Genomic DNA, 20,983 nt, shown 5'->3' on the forward strand with positions numbered 1-20,983 from the left:
TTCAATCAGTTGAGCAATCAAGGTGCTCCAAGAGAAAATGGAGTGGCAGGGCAAGAGTGACCAAATCATGTAACACAGCTATATTCAAATGTTCCCTCTGACACAGACCCCACAGAAGTGATGAACCAGGGAGTGGGGCAGAGCGGGTCAACTAATGTAAAACAACATAACTTGAGCGCCCCCCTTGATAAAGGTTCTACAGAATCTATCAGCTGGGAAGAGGGTTTTGGACGGTCGCCAGGTACAACAATAACTGCCAACGTGGTCATTAGAACCTTCAGGAAAATGAAGAACGATGGAGCACCAGGACCAAATGGGTTACCAGCGCCAGTATTTAAAACAGCGCCGGATTTCTGAGCAGCAATCCTAACCCCGTTTTTAATAACATCTTCTCAACAGCAAGGACACCCGACTCCTGGAGGGGTTCTATACTAGAACTTATTTATAAAAAAGCAACTGGTCGAAGCCATTAAACTACAGGCTTATCGCCCTGCTTGATCTCGAAGCAAAGGCATATGCCCAACTCCTCCTGAAGGATCTGGACTCTTGGTTACAAGAAAAAGGGATCATTCCCTTCTGTCAATCAGGATTCAGATCACAGTTTTTGACTCTGGATAACATCATAGAGCTTGCTCACCTATCAATACATGCAATGAAGAAGAGTCTTCCATTGTTCTGCTGCTTCATTGATTATAGCACAGCCTTCGATAAAGTAGATCGCTGAAGGTTATGGTGAAAATTAGACCGTTGGGGTATCTCACCCAAATTACTAAATGCAATATTATTGCCTATTGAAGACACTGGGTGCAGGTCAAAACAAGCGCTAACACAATGACATCCAAAATCTGTACAAACAATGGGCTCAAACAGGGCTGTATGCTGGCACCCCTCCTGTTCAATCTGTATACCGCAAACCTGGAGGCCGCTTTGCAAGGTGCCAGCTTAGTAGCCCCAAGGCGGGGAAGTGCAATGCTCCCGGTTCTGCAATATGCAGACAACACAGTAATAATGAACCACACTAGAGTGGGCCTCAAAAGAGCCCTGGATGCACTGGATCACTTTAACAAGGCCAACTACTTGACTGTCAACCAAGGGAAGACCAAGGCAAATGTGTTTGGGAGACATCAACTGAAAAGGCAAGCCAAATGATCCCTGGGTAATCTGCGAATTGGAAAAGTAACATCTAACAATTACCTTGGCGTCTGGCCAATGTAACCACCCATCGAAAACATCTGAACTCTAAGGCTAACAACATCATCCACCTGCTAAGACAACTGAACCAACATTTGCTAAGCCCTTCAGCCGAGCCGATACTGACCGTTTTAAAAGCAAAACTGCTACCAGCCATTAGCACATCTGGTGCCTTGCTAACAGTTTAAGTGGCTATTTGATCAATGGTCTGGCAAGATTGATTAGCTTTAGGCATATTATTAGTCAAGAAAGGCATATTCTGCAAAATACTGAAAGATCAACATTGCTACTCGTACGTTCCCGATCAGAGTAGAAAGATAGAAGAATGTGAGAAGAATATTACTGACCTAAAACCTGAATTAGAACCTTTAGAACACATTAGTGTATTAAGGAGCTTAGGCAAAGGAGCTTCTGCTATTGGCAATTGGTTTGCAACAGTGGGTGGAGGACGTTTTAGGGTCATATTGAGACCTATAATTGATTTGCTTGATGTACTTATACGGTTTGTATAAAGAATTTAGATGCTACATAACAAAGAAAGAAAAGGACAATTATGAGGAGAATAAGAAATGGAAGAGAGGCAGAATAGAGAATTTAAGAAATTGAAACCCTGAAAAATAAAAAGGATTACTCAATAGAGAATGAGAGTGCACTGTAAAGATTCATTTTCAAAGAAATTGTGATGGTTTTTCAACCATCAGAGGGGGAAATTGTTGATGCAAATTTTATTTGGTGACAAAATGATCTTATTAATAAAGTGAAAAGTTCATATTTATGTAAAAATATTTTAAATGCAAAATTTGTTGTAGGTATTCATACCTAAATGTTATAAGCCTACCAATACATAAAGTTCTGATTTAGGTTAGTCTCACATGTTAGCTGAAAAATAATGCATTAACACTGAAAGACCTGTTTTTCACATTAAAGAGTTGTCGTGCAGAGTCTTTTTCCTTTTATTATAAATGTTGTTTTTTTACAGAAAGCTTCTGTCAGCTAGTGAATAGACACTTGTTTTGTATTAGACCAGTGGTTACCAAACTGGGGTCTGGGGACCCCTGGGGGTTCCCAAAGCCTCCTCAGGGGGTCCGCGACTACTTTGAAAATCGTATAATATTAACAGATCAATAAAATGTAGATATATAAAGAGGCTAAATGTACAATTGAACATTTTAAAACATATTGTAAATGTGAAGGAATTTGAAACTGGAGGCTAAAAATGTAATTAATATCCTCAGATTGATTTGCGGGAGCAGTGCAAGTGCATCAAACTGAATATAGTATGGATGATAAGCGGCCTCAATTTAATTCAGAAAAGCTCCAACCATTCTATTAAAATGACATTTTGATTTCATCTTTATTTATATGTTTTCTAATTAAATAAAATGTGTTATTCGTGTATTTGTTTGATGAATGTTTTTTGTATTTTTGTGTTTTGTTTTATGGTTCAAATCATCCACATTGCTTAGGCCGGGGTCCCTGACTTCCAGTACTGACTCATGGGGGGTCCCTGAATTCTAATAATGTTTCAGTTGGGGTCCCCGGGTTCCAGTAATGATTAAGTGGGGGTCCCCAGAAGTCAAAAGTTTGGGAACCACTGTATTAGACAACAGATAGTGAATTCTCACTGGGAGGAGAGGAAGTGACTGGAAGGATGATTCTTGTGAAGAAATGTCTGGACAGCAAACTGTCAAAGATATATCTTTTCAAGGTTTAATGTCTGATAGCCTGTTGAGCTACTATGAGAAAATGGGGAGTTTGCTAATTCCCAGGAGTTTACTTATTTCCAATAGGAAGATGAATAAGGAAAACAAGAAAATAGTATTGCAACATAGAATTTCTGTGTTTATATTAGTGCATGTTCTTAGAGTAGCGTATGGATTTCTTCCCTGACATTCTGGCCTGAGACTCATCTTTGAGTTTCTTTGGCATTCTCTACATGAGCAGTTATTTAGCCTATTTTTTTATATCTGCTGATTTAGGACTGTGAATATTCTCCAATCTGATATGCGAAGGCTTTATGCTTGTACGTTGATTCTCCCATCAGAACTCTTTATTAGCTATCTGAACTGACAGCTTTTTCTCTCAGTATTCCAAATAATTTAGATTAGGGAATTTCCTTTATGGAACATCCTTGCTGAATTATTACTTTATTAACTTTGATTCTAATGAACATTTTGTTCTATTTTTGACTAAAATTATTGAAAATAAAACCCTTTTAATTCTCTTTAGTGATTGAATTGAAAGTCTTTAATGATTTATTATATATATGATTGCTCCTTATTTCTAGGGGTGGGCAGAATTCTGCGGAATTACATTAATATTAACTGCTTCAGAGCTCATGACGAGCTCAGCTCGTCATGAGTCACAGTGGAAATGTGCTCATGACGAGCTGAGCACGTCATAACGGTCGCGGCCCGCGCACGCGCAATTGATTCCCCACCTGTGCGGGAGAATTAATCAGTGGGCGGGGTCGTGACGAGCTCAGCTTGTCATGAGCACAGCTCCACTGTGAGTCATGACGAGCTGAGCTCGCCACGAGCACAGCGCTGACCACCCCCCCCCCCGCACCGCAGGGGAATTACCCCCGCAGGGATGGGGTTAAGCGTAATTCCAAGAAGGGGCAATGTGCAGCGCATACCCCTTGGTGCTCTTACATAAATATGTAAGGGCACCAAGGGGTATCCACTCCAGTGCATACCACTCTGTGCCATTACATACTTAGGTAAGGGCACCAAGTGATATGTCGGGCACGCCAGTGCAGTGCCTACCCCACGGTGCCCTTACACAAGTATGTAAGGGCACTGAAGGGTATCCACTCCAGTGCATATCTCTTGGTGGCCTTACTTAAGTATTGCATTTCACTGGTTGAAAGGTCGTAAATTGCAGCATGTAGATATCAATCATATCGGATTATCAAGCAACAAGTCTAAAATCTAATCGTTGGTATCATTCCATCTGCAATAACATATCGACAATAATAGCTGGCACTCTCACTTTGACCTTTGCCTCCTCTATTTTATCACACATTTGTGTTTATAAAGTGTACCAAGACTGATAAAAAAATCTTATCTATTGTACAAGTGCATACAGCACAATGTTTACAACTTCATAAAATAATTATTTCAAGTATAAATAGGTGAATTCAAAGCTTGTTGGGTCAAACTACGTAAAAAGAATAAAATAGAGCCATAAAGGGATGAGACTGTAGTGTCACTTAGCATCTCACTTCCCATCTACATCTCTCTCACTCAATCTGAGTATGTGGTACCACAGGCTCTGGTATGCGGGGTCATAATATTGCAGCAAGTAAATAGCCATAGTGCTGAGTTTGGTATTTATCGATTGTGGTATTGCCTGTACCTTCAACGTTTCACACCTCATATAACCTTTAAACACTGCATATTTCTTCTAATTTTTCATTTAAGAACTCAGAATGTGAATTACTCTGCCCACATATACAAATTTCTACCTGATGATATTTAGCAGGGGGAAAAAGTTGCCCATCACAACACCAGTTTGCACCTAACTTATTTTTATTTTATTTTTATTTTATCTTTATTTCGGCACAGTTTGAGCCAGAAAAGATTCACAATTCAACTATACATAAAAGAATTAGCTAACACGATACATTTTTAGTTTGTGAGAGAACAGATACAAGTGAGCAATGCAGCGCTGGAGGAGAAAGAAGGGGATCATAAAACAACTAAAACGTTTATAAAAATATTAAACACATCATATCAAAATTTAAAACTGAACTAGACAACTAAAAATGAGCAGGGGGATGGATTAAATTTAACTACATGTAGACTCCCTAATGATCCAAACTTACAATTTAAGACCACTCTTTTTGTGAACAAAATATATTGAGAGAAGAAATCTACTAATACTAAAAGCAATCATTCTTCTGGTATCTGATTTAATAATTCTCAGAGCCTCCTTACAAGCTCTTACACCAAGAAGATTGCATAAAGGCTTAATCCATTTTCTCCTCGCTATCAAATAGGCCGGACAGAAGAAAATGATGTGGCGATCATCCTCCTTGGAACTATCATGACACATAGTACAGAGGTCACTTAACATTGTATCATTTTGCCCTATTTTGCCCTCCCTGGACCATCTAGCCAGAGTTGAATTATGCGTAAGATTACCATATCTCCATTTCATAAATAGACTTTTAGCTAGGGGCGGTTCGATCTCATCAAGGAAGCTCTCAAATCTTGGGCTATTCTTGAAGATCAAGAAATTGTTTGTCAAAGTTCCTCCTCTATGCTCATTAATCGTGGTGTTTTCCATATAGCCCCAAAAAGCAGTCTTAACCAGTTTTTTTTGCGTTTTGAGGTAGGCTTTCCGGTTCGTCCCAAAATTTGGACAAGCCAATTTTCGTAAACCAAAGACGAACATGTTTGAGCCAGGTATTAGAGTTTAGCACATCCAGGCTCATTATTTCTTTTAAGCCATCCCTATAATCTATGAGTTCTGGTATAGACCAAAGCCTCACCCAAAAAGTCAAGGGCCGCAAAATAGTATAATGGTCTTTTCGTTTGATATTTAAGTCCAGCATTAGTGGTACTAAAGGGGTACCATTCGGCATCCTCACAAGACTTCTCAAAAATTTATTTTCATTAATTGTGAAGGCATTCTTGGACATTGGTCCCCAAATTTCAGCCCCATACAGTGCAGCAGACTGAGCCTTACACTTAAATATCTCCAATGCCGGCGAAACTGCTTTGCAAGAGCTCGCACCATGCATTTTTATGATTGGTATGGTTTTCTGCGTAAACATCAGTTTACTCTTCTCTACTTGGGTTTTCCATGAAAATTTAGAATCAAGGGAAACCCCCAAGTAAATGAAGCTCTTAACTGATTCTAATTTTTGGCCATTTAGCACCGAACTTATATTTCCTGACCTATCTGTAATAAAGCCTTCGCTGTCTTGTATTCTCCCGCATAGTTGAAATCATGGTATACAGAACTTTATATTCTTGTGTCAAAGATTCTCCTCACGGAGCTAAAGCTTGCACATGTATCCTCTCTCTCTAGTGAGCCAGGTAGGCAGAAGAGGCTGTAGTAAGGCTGGGTGCGAGCCTACTCTACCCCGCCAGCTCCCCTAATGTGTCAAAGAGTTATGTGCAGGGCCTGCACCTGTGAGAGGACGACAGCAGGCAGTCAGCTGTCCCAAAATTCAAACCTATGACTGGCTTCATTGGTTAACGTTTAACTCACAGAGCCATCCTTCCGTCAACCATATACATGGTAAGGAGGCATGTGTATTCAGATGGAACAAATTTAGAAAGCTTCATTTAGGATTATAATCCTTTCTTAGTGCCAATTCTGTAAAAGTTGTGATTTTAGGTTGAGCGATGGTTTTAGCGCCTTATTAAGCGATGGTTTTAGCGCCTTATTAAATACACCTCACAACTGAATTCAAAAGCTGAAGCATCGCAAGGTCATAAGAGAGCGGCGTTACCGTACGTGCTTTAGGCACAACGCAACGCTGCACAAATGATGTGCTCCGAGGTGCACAGAGGGGCTGGGCGCCTGCTGAAGGGCAAAAGTAATTGCAGACAAAACGAACTAGCAAAGCAAGTAATGCGCTGCGGGCACTTCATTGCGTTTGACAGCGGAAGTCATGTTTTAACGAGAGAAATTCATTGCTGTACTTATGCGCCTGCAGGTGGTTCCTTGTGGCTATCCCAGCCCACTTACGCCGTAAATGGCGTATTTACAATTGTTGCGGCGGGGCTGCGTACTTTGACAAAACGCATGGACCTTTCGAAACAGATGCAGTGCCACAGCGCCTCACACTAGACTGGCTCTTAAAAGGCGAAGCTTATATATTTAATAAAAATAAATCAGGAGAAACGTATAAAATATGAGTCTTGTGAAAGAATTTTGAAAAAATATATTGTGTTCCGTCTGTACAAACTTTGAAATATAACAACATTTACGTTTATCAGTTAAATGGACAAATAATGCGCTTTATATCTTAAAGTGTAGCTTATTCAGTCTTATCACAAAAAACATTTTAGTTCTACAAGATCTGACAGCTCACAACTCATTCCTAAAAAAAACTGATTTATCACGCTGCACTTTTAGCCTCGCCAATCCATCACGGAAAGAGAGTGACACGTATTGAGAGAAAGTGTAGACGGGCTAATCAATTCACTGCCTGATAAAAATGTTTTATTGCGTTTCCTCATCAAAGCAATCAATCTGTTCTTTGCAGGTTTTCCTTGCACAATAAAATATAGCAATATAGTTGCCGCTGCTGGAAAAGGTAACCTGGGAATAGGGTTCACATTTTCTGGGGGATGGCTGAAAGTCTAGTTTATGCACACCCAAACTTTACATATGTAACATAAAAAGCTTTTTCCAGAACAGATGGGGCGTTTGCTGTTACTCATTAATAGGCAAACACCTGTTGCATTTATACAGTTTACAAAACTCTTTCCACTGACATCTTCCTAGAAATATCCATTGACAACACCTGTTCTTGCAAAACATTAATTTATAAAAGATGGGACGAGGTTAAAAATAATCGCAGATGCTGTTCACACGGTTTTTCAAAAATGCATTATTTGGTCCATCTCAATTAATTGGGTAGATGTCCCAGAACGAAGAAGTGGACACCAAAGAGTGAATTGCCTCAAGTTTTTTTTTAAATTCCTTAAAATGCTGTTCGAGCAGCAACTACAAACTCTCCACTCGTTTCCCATTCTTCGGCGGAAGACCCCTCCCTAACTCCTCCTTCCCCGACAGACTTCCTGCTCCATCCTGGCAGGAGGAGTGGTGTCCTCAGGGTCCTGTTGCCGATTCCACAATGGCTTACTCAGTGCTTTAAATGGGCCGGTACTCACAGGTACTGAGAACCGGCACTTCTTATTTTTACCTCTCTGAGTACCGGCACTTCTCTGCTGCCAAGGAGAGTACCGGTACTCATAAACGGTAGGCGCCTTGGCTGTGCTGTTGACCTGTCTGACAGCCAAGGCACTTCTGTAGCAGTGACTGGTGAGCAGAGCTGAGCTGAGCCCCCGCTGAACTATTGAGCGTGGGCTCATTTGCATAACGTCCAGTATTCACCATCCTGCTGTGTTGAAAACACAGGATTGAGGCAGCGCAATTAAGAATCCAAAGAAGCTAACGAGGTTAAAATGGCTTTCATCTTTCCTGATTCTTTTGCTTGAGTGTCTGCGTATGTTTGTCTGTGGGCGGTTTTGTGTGAGGAGAGAAAGGGGGGGGGGGAGGAGATTCGAGACACTCTTGGGAGGTATATGGGGGAGGGGTGCGTGCGTGCGCGCAACACCAAATAACAGTATGGAAACTTCAAATATTATAGTATTATATTATAGTATATTATATTATAATATTATAATATTATTGGCTTTTGCGAGGAGTTAACCTATTTTGTTTACAGTAACGCATTTCTCGTATGTTTTGATACCTGCTGCAAGTAAGTCAATAAGTTTACAGTATGTCTTGCTCTTAGTCCCGCCCCCAGCCCCGCCCACTCACCCCATTTTAATGAGTACCTGCACTATTTTTTTCCCATTTAAAGCACTGGGCTTAATATTATACTGAATATTCTAATGACCCAGGTCAGTGCTAACTCTTCTGTTCCCTAACTCACACCAAGACACCCTGAACGATGGACTTTGCCCATTCCCAGCCATGGCTGTAAAGTTCACTCTGACTTTATAGTCATGACTAGGAATGGGCAAAGGTCATAGTTTTTCTCTTGCGGGTTTCCCATAATTCTTGTGCCTACTACGATTAACAACCATCATTCTGAGGGCTTCTTCAGTCAGGGTTTAGGGTAAAAATGTAGACTTTCATTGACTTTGTAATCTGTGGCAAGACAAATAAAATCAACAACATCCATCAGTTTCAAAGTAGGAAGCAGTTTTAAAGCAAACTCTTGTGAACATGGCACCTCAATTTTCTTAGTGAAGCAGAACTAGCTAGGATATATTGCCAGTTTGCTGGATAAACTGTGCCAGGGCATGAATAGCAGGAACCTGGCAACTGTGTCTACGAAAGACAGGCCAGAAATGGACATCTATGCCAGATTTTTCCTGCTTGGCAAAATCATTGCACATCCATACACGTCCTGATGGTGACCCTGGGGAAGTCATCCTCTGAATGATGTCACAATAGATCTCAAAGCCCCCTTACTACAGAAGCTGGACTGGGCAGAAAGAACTGCTTTCGTCTCTACACCAACTGACTGCTCTCCAGTAGGTAGTCTTGGCTATGAAGTCCACTCTATGGCATGCCTCTTTGGGCCCTCACTACATGAAGACGGCTGTTGGCTACCTCTTGGGAGTTCCAGCTAGTAATAAATCAATGTGCATGCATTTCGGAGCTATCCACGGTTTTGGAAGAAATATTAACGTAAAACTGTGCACATTGAAAGTAGGCATGACTCAACTTTTTCGGGCATATGCGTATAATACTTTCATGGTGTGGGTGTGTATGTAATGTTGAGGCTCATGCTTCCATTTGATATTGCTTCCATGAGTAGTACGTCTATAAATGAGTGATAGGACACGTATGTAAAGTCTTGATCCATAGGTGCGTGTCTATATTCAGAAATCGTGTTCACCCATTCCCACCCACCTCACCTTTTACCTTTCCTAAGAACATTCTGGAAAATAATATACCGAACCTCAAAGTGAAGGTTTCTGAGCGATCCTGGGCAACCACCGAGCAATGAGTCTCAGCGCCACTGCCTGAGGCGCCATGCGCACCGGTGCATTGTTTCTGTAAATTAATGAGTGGCAGACTGGCTGACTGAATACATTAGTCAGTCATTAGGCCAAATGATTACTGGATGCATTAATAACCTTTTAGCGGAATACAAAGTGGTTCACATGCAGATGGCGGACCCTGACATATCAATCGATTATTGCCGGTACCAGCTGAGATAAAATGATATGCCTGCAATAGTCATTTTTCTAAGAAGGGCCTTGTTGTGTAGCAACATGGCAAGAGAATTTTAATTGCCTCCATCTTGTATTGTGCTCAGTAGCTTTCATCATCCATTCCTTCTTTGGAACGTCTACCATGGCATCTCACTCGTTTCTAAGGTTGAAACTGATGCAATAATCTGTATGCTGCTCACTGCAAAATGTAATGACCCAATGCTGAATAATGGGATATTGTATGAAAGAATAACTTCCACATCATATAAGCCTTTAGTAACCTTTGATTGTTATTTTTCAGGGACTGCTGGTTGCAACTATATTCTGCTTTTTCAACGGAGAGGTAAGAAGTTACCGGAGGCATTGCGCAAACACATTTTGTTTAAAAGCTTAATTTCAGGTCGACAAAGCTCATGTTGAACAAATTAGTTCCCGGATAGAACTTAGGTGTAAGTAGATTATTTAAAACTAAAAAGTGCACTCTTCCATCTGCAAGTCATAGGTGTGCTATTTTAATCCTAAACTGTATTAAAGTCTCCACCTAGTGAGGTTGTCTGAGTTCATGCAATGGACTGAGCAGCTTCCCAAATATTGGTCTTCTTTTAGGGGTCCTTGAAGTGTTGAAATGTTAACACATTTCTCTTTTGCTTGTGTGGAAGTTTTGCTTTACCAATGTTCTTTTTCTCTGCCAAATAGGAATCCCTTGGAGAGATTAAGAGCTTTTGTTTCATATTTATAACTTTTGAGCAGTACAAGAACTGTGCAAAATATTTTAGAGCACATTTCCTTTATGCATACTAATGTAAATAACAGATGGAAAAGTGACAATCGACGTGGAAGTAATCTGATATTTTGTATGGTTATCCTTTTCAACCTTCAAAATGGATTAACTCCGTCGAGTTGGAAATTGTACCGATGAATTTTAGTGATAGATTTATAATAGCAAAAGGCGCACTGAGACAGATATTCCGATCAGATTAATGCCAGCTTTAAGCACTGAGGCTAGGTCTAGGTGTGGCTGGAGGCGGCTTACGCTGGTCACGTGGCTGCTGTCATCACTTCAGAGGGAGGGGCAAGAGATCTGCCTTCAGCAATTGCCCAAGGTTTACTCACAAATTGATCAGCCCACAATCATGAGCCATTTCCAGTCTGCGCCTTCAACTGCTCACTGTCAGCGTCTTTCATCGCCTTGCTTTTGTAGTTTTGTGAAATTGACTTCCTGGCTGTATTAGGAGTATTTGGATGCTGTCTTTTTCATTGTCCGCCATTGTTTGCTGCCTCTCTAAAAATGCGAGCAGAAAGGTTCAAACTCTCAATCAGCAGTCATTGGTTAACTCATTTCAGCGCGTTAATACAGAGTGGGTCACATGCAGATGCGGGACCCAGGCAGAGCAATCATTTATTGCCAGTAGCAGCTCAGAGGAAATGATTTGCCTGCAATAGTAGTTTTCCTAAGGGGTTTGTTGTGTAGCAACATGGCAGGAGAATTTTAATTGCCTCCATCTTGAACTGTATTTTTTGCGATTGTTTCATTCTCCATCTTGTTGTTTTCATTTCTAATGTAGGTTTTATTTTTAAAAAATATATATGTTTTGTTAGACCAGAAATGTTTTGGCAGACTCGAGTGCAATTAGCCCGTGAACAATGGTAGGGGCATGACGTGACGTGACTGCAGCAAGTGCAGAGCGTGATCTGATCAACCACTTCCATAACGTGCGTCCACGACTGTCTAGGTTTTTAAGAGGAAATCCTGTTATTATGGAAGCATAAAGAAACATTGCACTGCATCTCTTTGAACTGAACCAAATATATTACACAATTCAATACACCAAGTGTCTACTATGAGAGCACAGGAAATAAGTTGCCCAAAACGAACTCTCTTCTACCAGCCACGTTTCACTTGAAACGAAATGTGTTCCTCCTCGACATTGCGTCAAGTCGTGGGACAAATGATGAGGTGTGCAAGTCGTGGGACAAATCATGAGGTGTGCAAGTCGTGGGACAAATGATGAGGTGTGCAAGCAGTGGGATCTGCAGAGCGTGTTATTCTGAGTATTGATGGCGGGGAATGGTTCAAGAATGAGCCCGCAGTCAGATCTCACAGAGAGTTGGTGCAAGTAAGGGGTGCAGACAAGATTTCTAAATGATGGTGCAAATCTAGACAGGCACTCCAGTTTTATGTGTGATGGTGCAATTATTAGCGAGCCCCCAGACTCGCAGAATGTGTGCAAATAGACAGGTATGCCAAAAAGTAGCTAGTTATGGTGTCAATCTGAGTACTCGTAGATTTCTAAGCAATGAGGCAAAATAAAACCTGGATATGGTTTACTGAGTCATGGTTTAATTCTGGACATGCATTAAGGATTACTGAGTGATGGTGCAAACTTGATATTGCAACAAAGAATAATGAGCGATAGTTTAGGATTAATGAGTGTAACGAGGCTCTAAGCATGCACAAGTAACACTGATTGACGGGGTAAATCCAGGCAAACATTGATGGTCAATATCAGTGAACGTGTGTATGTCCACACTGCTATGAGACTGTGAATGTGCTTCAAGGCAAGAAGGGGCATATTAACAATAAAAAATCAGAGCGCGGAGCTAGGCCAGGCTGGTAGTGCCACCCTCCAACATCTTCAAAAGGCAGGGATGCATCGTATTTACAGGAATAAGGCGCACCCCTGTGTTTCCCCTAGCGCTGGCAATAAAAAGCTCCCTACCGCCAGTGCAGGCACCCTGCCTATATGTTGCAAGGGTGCCTGTGCTGCAGGGACGATTGTTCATGCGAAGGAAGGGACACCTACCTCCACATAAACATTCAATAATGGTGATCTGAACCTTCTCTCTGTGCTGCAGAGAGGAGCACACATGGGAAGAGCAAAAAACAAGGAGAAATGAATAATTACTCCTCATATCACCATTCTAACGCCTGGTATTCCCCTGCCTCCCTTTTTGCTGCTGCCTCAGCCTTGTAAATCTGGGGAAGCGTACAAAAAGCAGTGGCTGTTGCGGTGGGATGCCCACAGCAACACCCATTGCACGCCCGTTTGCCGCAGAGGGGTGCGGGGCAAAGGGGTATATTTACAAGGTGTGTACGGCAATCTATCTAGGCCGTATACACCTTTCTTTGAGGTGAGCGCTATGCTACCAATTTCCAATTTGTTTGAATAGACCTAAGTTCGGGCTAAGGATATGGTGCTTCCTGTGAAGACACGCTGTGTACTCCAGCAGAAATAGGGAATTCATCCTCTCATTCATCCATGTACTCACACAGTCAGAATTCTATCTACTCTTCTATCCATCCTCTGTCTCTCACATCCGTTCAACAATTCCTCCAACAAGCCATTTGCTTTTCCATCTTTTACACATTCCCCCACCTATTCATCAATTCATTCACCCAGTGGTTCGTCTTTCCATGTATTCTGTAGACATTTCAACCATCCATTCACTCTCTCACTTGCCGATTCATTCACACATCCCTTCAACCATCCGTATACTTAAAAAAAGCCAGACTGAGTTGTTTGGTCAGTGGTTAATTATTTTAACAATGTCATCCCCGGTAATCGTTTTTGTTAAACCAACACTGGTATGACGAAATCAACACATTCTTTCTATGTAAAATGATGAAAAACGTGGGATTGTGGTATGAAATTATCCAATTATCTCAATTTCTGGGCCACTTTCCCAAATGTCGTAGAGTACTCTATGATAGTGTGTTAAGTCTCCAAACATTTCCAAACAGCCTCGCTATAGAGTGTCACAACAATTGGAGGTAAGTGGCATTGACAGTGGTAACCTTTTGGTCGGCCATGCTTGCAAACACATCGCTGTGTACCGTCTACTACTGACAATCTAACCACCTCAATTATTTGGAAATCATGTTCCAGAACTTTCAGAAAGTGAGCGAATGAAAAGAATCTCTTTGAAGTGAATGACAACGTGCATGTGTGCACCATGGCCAAACAAAATCTTTTCAGGAACTTCTGAATACACTTATACTACACGTACTTTTTTTTGCATGTATTGAAATTAGATTGTCTTATAAATGAAATGCAGAAATAGCAGGTGGCTGAAACATAAAATGGATTACTTACATTATGCTTGTTGGTCTTGTACTGTTAAAGAACTTGTTTCAAATATGCGATGAGCACACTACGGGTACCATGTTTTCTACCATCTCAAGCAATCACACTGCCTCGTTTGACGTATGCGACTTGAATGTTGTGGAACATCCCACTCATACTGGTTACTAATACTGAGTGAACACTTTGAGGGCTGTCTCCCAGAATCCATGGGGGTAGTTCAGGGGTGACAGCCTGTCCATTATAGAATGCCTTGGCCCCCCTCAATGTGGATGCTGGAAGTTCATTTCCCCTTTAACGTTCGTGCTCTGATGTTCTTGCCTTCCATTTGCACTCCTAAAAAATAAGAGGAAAGGTAGACCACTATTGGAATGTTGATAGCTGGAACGGCTATGCATGACATGCATAATAAACTCTTGTCTCTGTGCTTTGCCCCCCACGTGCCCTGCAACTTTTAAGGAATGCCAGAGGAAACAAGGCCTGGTGCATGATCAGTCTGAAAAAGGAACGCACAGAAGATGTCCCAAACCATATGGTTTCTCCCGTATGCACTTATGCCTTACGCACCCAACACATCAGTTTTCCAAACTAAAGTTATGCCTATGCCAGTACCTTCTGTGATGTGACGTGTATTAGGAGCATTCTTTTTTAATTGTGCATATGCTAAGAGAACGCAAGAACACTTCAAACCTGTGGAGGACTCTATGGTTAGTAGATTTCAGTAGGTATAATTCCTTTCTTTATTGCGTCATTATTGGTCCTAACTCTAGAATCTAAATAATAACCTCAGACATATTGAGTACCCACCTTCAACTCCGTCTACTTCATCATTTCAAACTCTCATCATATCCACTGGGCAGGAGTTTCTCCCACTAGGAGATGCTCCTTTGCCTACACTATTGAGCGCATCCTATTCATTGACGTCCAATGGTCGTGAGGCACAAATATGTTTAGGTTATTTGTTACACAACTTGTTTTTGTAAGGTTACCACATTTCTGCGTTTCAGAACACCAGTTTAGCATCATGTTTATTGTCTCGTACCTCAGGCTGGGCTCCCTTCTGTACATCAGAAATGATGTTCTTTCAGATGGACACCTACCTGTGAGATGTGTGGCACTCCCACAGATAAGATGCTTGCCTAGAGCAAAACTCTGGTGAGAGAATATTGCTATCCATGCATTAGAGTGAAAATCACCTCTAACCTCGTAGTCCCAGGTGGAGAAACTGATAGATAAATGTCAGTGTATTGGAACTGGGATTTGCCGATTAGAGAGGATTCGTATGTACCTGTCTTATGAGTATGTTTGGGCAAAAATAATTCTAAAATATGTTTTGTATTGTTGTACTATTTCATAGGGTGGAATGTGTAGTAAACATTTAGAGCTGAGTTAGTGTAGGTATTATGGAAGCTTTGTAAATTGAGAAGTACACTCTCTGATCAGTTCTCATGCTTCAAGTGGAAGAGTATCTATAGGAAAAGCTAATGGGCGAGTTCTTTCTAAATTATTTTTGCAAACTTGATTGTGTCGAACTGACGGGTGAACAATTTCTTCAATTTTCCTTTTGGAATTGACTCTCGAACTCATGTGCAAGGAAGAATTGTGCTAGACTTAGATGTGTTCCTGACTAATGATAAGTTGGCAAAAGCTTGTGATGACCATTCCTTCAATCCTTCATGAATTTAACGCTTATATCCATGGTTTCACCATACGAAGGACTCTTTTTTAAGATTGTCATTACAAAGTCAAACTAAAGATGGTGTCACATTGCTGGAGCCTCAATACATAGGGCAGATCATGAATCCTACCATTAGAAAGGCATGTATCTGATGCATGCTGCCGTACCTAGCATTTGCTAGAGGAAAAAGCTCAGTGGTGCCAATTGAGTTTAGCTTCAGATCGCAAGGTCTATAAAATAAATCCCCACGTCTTATTCTATGCATTTACTTTGCCGCGACAGGGTTTTGGAATATTTATTTTAAAAATGTGTCTACAACCTATACTAAATTCCAAACGAAGCTTGCCTCATTTGTTTTTCCCAGACAAGACAAGAATAATACTAGTTAAAGAGTGAGGAATTTCTTAGAATGTTCTTTTTGGGTCTCGACTTCAGAAAGCATTAGCCAATCTTTTTGTATTTAAAAAAATTGTAATAAAAACCAGCATACATATGTACGCACACCAAGGGCTTTAGGTCAACTTTGCTCACCCATCATCTGTCCAACTGTCATTCATCAGTTTGTTCGGGCTGGACTGTTCCCATGAGACACAGGGTCAAGACTGATTTGCATATGGCCATGTCTGAACTGGGGTGGCGTATGGGCAAAAGAACGATGGATTTAACCCAGATCTCTTGACTGGGGGAGAATGTCTGCATTGTCAGCATTCCGTCCATCATTTGTTTGTTGTAACGCTTTTCGCCCTAAGTGGGATGGGTATTCCCAGACGTGGGACCCGTGCTCACTACGCCACTGGAGTCAAGCTATCCTGGCTGATGACGGCTGATAGCCAGAAACCGGTCCTAGGATGCTTGATTCCGGTCCAGGGAAGACATGGCTTGGCAGTTCGGGCTGGACTGTTCCCATGAGGCACAGGGTCAAGACTGATTTGCATATGGCCATGTCTGAACTGGGGTGGCGTATGGGCAAAAGAACGATGGATTTAACCCAGATCTCTTGACTGGGGGAGAATGTCTGCATTGTCAGCATTCCGTCCATCATTTGTTTTGTAACGCTTTTCGCCCTAAGTGGGATGGGTATTCCCAGACGTGGGACCCGTGCTCACTACGCCACTGGAGTCAAGCTATCCTGGCTGATGACGGCTGATAGCCAGAAACCGGTCCTAGGATGCTTGATTCCGGTCCAGGGAAGACATGGCTTGGCAGTTCGGGCTGGACTGTTCCCATGAGGCACAGGGTCAAGACTGATTTGCATATGGCCATGTCTGAACTGGGGTGGCGTATGGGCAAAAGAACGATGGATTTAACCCAGATCTCTTGACTGGGGGAGAATGTCTGCATTGTCAGCATTCCGTCCATCATTTGTTTTGTAACGCTTTTCGCCCTAAGTGGGATGGGTATTCCCAGACGTGGGACCCGTGCTCACTACGCCACTGGAGTCAAGCTATCCTGGCTGATGACGGCTGATAGCCAGAAACCGGTCCTAGGATGCTTGATTCCGGTCCAGGGAAGACATGGCTTGGCAGTTCGGGCTGGACTGTTCCCATGAGGCACAGGGTCAAGACTGATTTGCATATGGCCATGTCTGAACTGGGGTGGCGTAGTGGGCAAAAGAACGATGGATTTAACCCAGATCTCTTGACTGGGGGAGAATGTCTGCATTGTCAGCATTCCGTCCATCATTTGTTTGTTGTAACGACATTCATCAGTTTGTGTCCGCCCCCACCAGCACGCTGCATTGAGCAGTGAGTCAACCTGCTTCTGGCTCTGCTGGTGAAGGCATTTTCTCCAGAAAACATGCACATCTGCCTAAAAAGAAATGCACATCTCTGCCAGGGCTTTACTTTGACAATGATTTTTCTTTCCTGTCATTCTACTTCATTTTTTTTTTTTTTCAGTAATTATTTACTGTTTAAACAGTGTTGTGATGATACATTAATTCAAAACCAATAGTACATAATTAGATACACTGCACTAATAATAATGATACTTCCCATAATGTGCCTTAAAGTTAAAAAGGGTTTATATGCTGTTCTAGTTATGCCTGCCTTCTAGGAAGCACCTGTAAAGGTCTTTTTTTTTTTTTAAATGTAACATTTTTATTCCAAGTTTATGGGCATCACAATGAGGCAGCAACATGTGTTTTTAAATTTAGTTTTTTTCGAGCATATGCTTGCAATAATAAATTAATAAAGTACCTAATGCTTGCCAAGATGAGACACAGGGGCTTTTCCAACGCTTGTTTTTTTAATATACATACGGCAATCCTATGCTTCCACATGGTAATTATTTTGTTCTGTATTCCTTGTTCTATTTTGCGATTTCGGGTTTCAGTTGTGATTCATTTACAGTAAAATGAATGAAAAATCACCAACAATTTTTAAGTATAACACAAATACTTTTTTTGTGTAGTTTATATCATTCACAGACCCCAAAAACGTGCAATATGATGCACTACTTCCCTCAAAGGTAAAATCTTACTAACAGATATGGGATATACCCATACAAAGGAAATTATTATTGACCACACCCATTAGAAGTGCACTAAATACTTCTCCATTAGTTGGTATGACCATACCACATAATTAAATGACATTGGTGGAAATATAAGAGCACAATTTCAATCTCAGAAATTGAAATCTGTTCTTATGTAGTTAAACAAATGTAATCCATCTCAAACCTAAAGACAACAAAAAGCAGGAGACGAGAGCTAAGGCACAAGCTATGTCTACACCAATAACATTCTCAAAAATAAACATTCCACCTCATTGTACTGAAACACTCACAAAAGAAAAATTAATTTACAATATCAGAAATTACAATAAAATAATAATTATGATCTGCACTATTAATAGCCTGCCAACCTTAACAATTATTCACTGTTTGGCTACTAGATAGTATAGTCAAATCATGACTCCATCCTTTAGGCAAATAAATGAAATCAACGGACAAATAAGAACATTATGCGATTCGTTTAAGATTGTAAATCCAAACCTAACATTTTGCATCAGATCTGCATTAAAAAGGTAATACAAACCTCTCTCAAATTCTTTGTAAATCCTGTTTGGAAAGTAAATTGTAAAGTATTGTCATTTTAAGTACTTAGAAATGTCAAGCCAAGTCACTTTTATTGTACGGTTAATTGAAACTTTTCCAATTAATTCATTTACTGGGGTAAAGCCAAAAGTTCAGGCTGACTGCCAGAGAGCAGAGAGGCAGTCTTTGTAGCAGCAAAGTAGTGCTTCCTACTGGCAGAGTTCTTCACAGGTTCAGTAGTGTCTGATTTGGTGGGGTCAGAGACCCAGTACTTATACCTAGTTGTGCCTTTGAAGTGAGGGTATTTTATTGCAGACTTATAAAGCACACTATCCCCCCACGGGTATCCTGGTGCTGAAGTTAGCTCCTCAGTATGCACGTTTTTACCAACGATAATGACTGTACAGTGTTACACCCTTGGGAAGAGCCAAGTTTTGAGCTTCTTCCTGAAGTGTGAGAATTCTTCTAATTGCCTTAGATTGAGTGGAAGATCGTAGCATAAATGAGCAGTTCTAGAGGCACGGTAGGAACCAATACAGTGCCAAACCTTACACCCCAATGTTCATGAGCCTTCTCAGAAGAATCTTATGATTGACTGTATCGAATGCAGCAGACTTGCCAGTAGTCTGCACGCATTCTAAGCTCGTCCAAGACTGTCACTAAGGCAGTCTCCGTCCTGTGGCACAGGCGGAAGCCAAATTGTATGTCTTCCAGGCCAAGGCTGGTTTCCAAAAATTGTGAGAGGGTTTTCCTAACCAGGCGTTATAACATTTTCACAGGGCAGGAGAGAAGGGAGATAGGCCGATAGTTGTTTGGGCATTGGGGATCAAGTGTAGCTTTTTTCAGCAGGGGTGACACGATTGCCTGTTTCCAGCATGTAGGAACTGTCCCACTGCTCAAAGATTGGAAACAGATCTGGCGGAGCTGTGGAAAAAGCTCCTCACCATATTCCTTCCAAAGCCTATGAGGGAGGGGGTCCATAGGGGACCCAGATGCAGTGCTCAGAGCAAGTTTATCAAATTCTTCTTCTGAGGGGTATCAAAATGATCTAAAGTTGCTGGCTTAGCCACGCTTGCCCCTTCCTCCTCCTGATCAACTGGCAACTCTATCATCACACTGGATCCACCACCACTCTTGTACTCCTGATCTACTGCAAGACCATTAATAATTTTAGTAATTTTTTCCTCAAAAAAGGTTGCTAGGCTATTGCATAAATCTTGAGTTGCAGTGGTCTTATTTATTAAGCAGTCGGGCTTAGACAGATCATTTACTATTTTAATAACACTTCTAGCTTTGTTGGATGCCTCTAGAATTGTGTTGGCCTAGTACTCAGCTTTTGCTGAAGAGATCTCCCTTTTGTAATTGCCCAACATTGACTTCAGTGCTGTTTTATCGTCTTCCGCATAGCACTTCCTCCATTTTCTTTCAGCTTTTTTACAGTCCTTCCTTAAAGTTTTTAAGTTCTCATTGAACCAGGGAGCAGAAAACGTACACTTATTCCTGAGTTTTTTCACCAGAAGGGCCAGATCAAGGACCTTAGTGATCTGATTACAAACTTTCAAATAGTTTTCCTCCACAGGTTTGCTTCCGTCAAAAACGTTTACATCAGTAAATACTGGAGATTGTTTAGATGTGTTAGGCAGCCTGTTCCATTCCATGCCTCGGCGGCAATTACACGTGGTGACAGAGTCAATGCTCTTTCTGGGGATGGACACTGAGAAAGTAACGAGGAAGAGCTCAGTCCAGCAGAGAGGTGAAATTGCTTCCACTTTACCCACATTTTTCTATGAGAAAATTGAATCTAGGATATGTCCATCCTGATGTGTAGGTTGCTTCACCAGTTGCAGGAAATTCAAATGCTCACAGGATTGTAAGATCTCTGTGTGTCGAGCCTGAGCTCCTATTGGCCCAAAGATTGAAATCGCACAGGATAAGCATTCTGGAATGAGTGAGGGACATACTTTAAACAATGTCAATAAACTTCTGATGTTGGGGGTTGACTGAACCAGGGGGACGATTACATACTATGCCCCTTATTATTCTGAAGGGTGACTTCAAAGAAGGGTCATTGAAGT

General features: G+C 41.3%; 1 protein-coding gene across 2 annotated transcripts in view; it reads left to right on the forward strand.

The window, feature by feature from the left end:
- The window catches only part of LOC146789297 (calcitonin gene-related peptide type 1 receptor-like), a 2,166,593-nt gene that overhangs the window by 1,845,118 nt on the left and 300,492 nt on the right, over window positions 1-20,983 (forward strand). For both annotated transcript variants that reach the window (XM_085630942.1, XM_085630944.1), the window contains exon 14: window positions 10,414-10,455. In XM_085630942.1, the coding sequence (XP_085487068.1) occupies window positions 10,414-10,455 (42 nt within the window). The remainder of the gene's footprint in view (window positions 1-10,413; window positions 10,456-20,983) is intronic.

The sequence above is a fragment of the Triturus cristatus genome, chromosome 10 (genome assembly GCF_964204655.1).
Source record: "Triturus cristatus chromosome 10, aTriCri1.1, whole genome shotgun sequence".
Taxonomy (NCBI): Eukaryota; Metazoa; Chordata; class Amphibia; order Caudata; family Salamandridae; genus Triturus; species Triturus cristatus.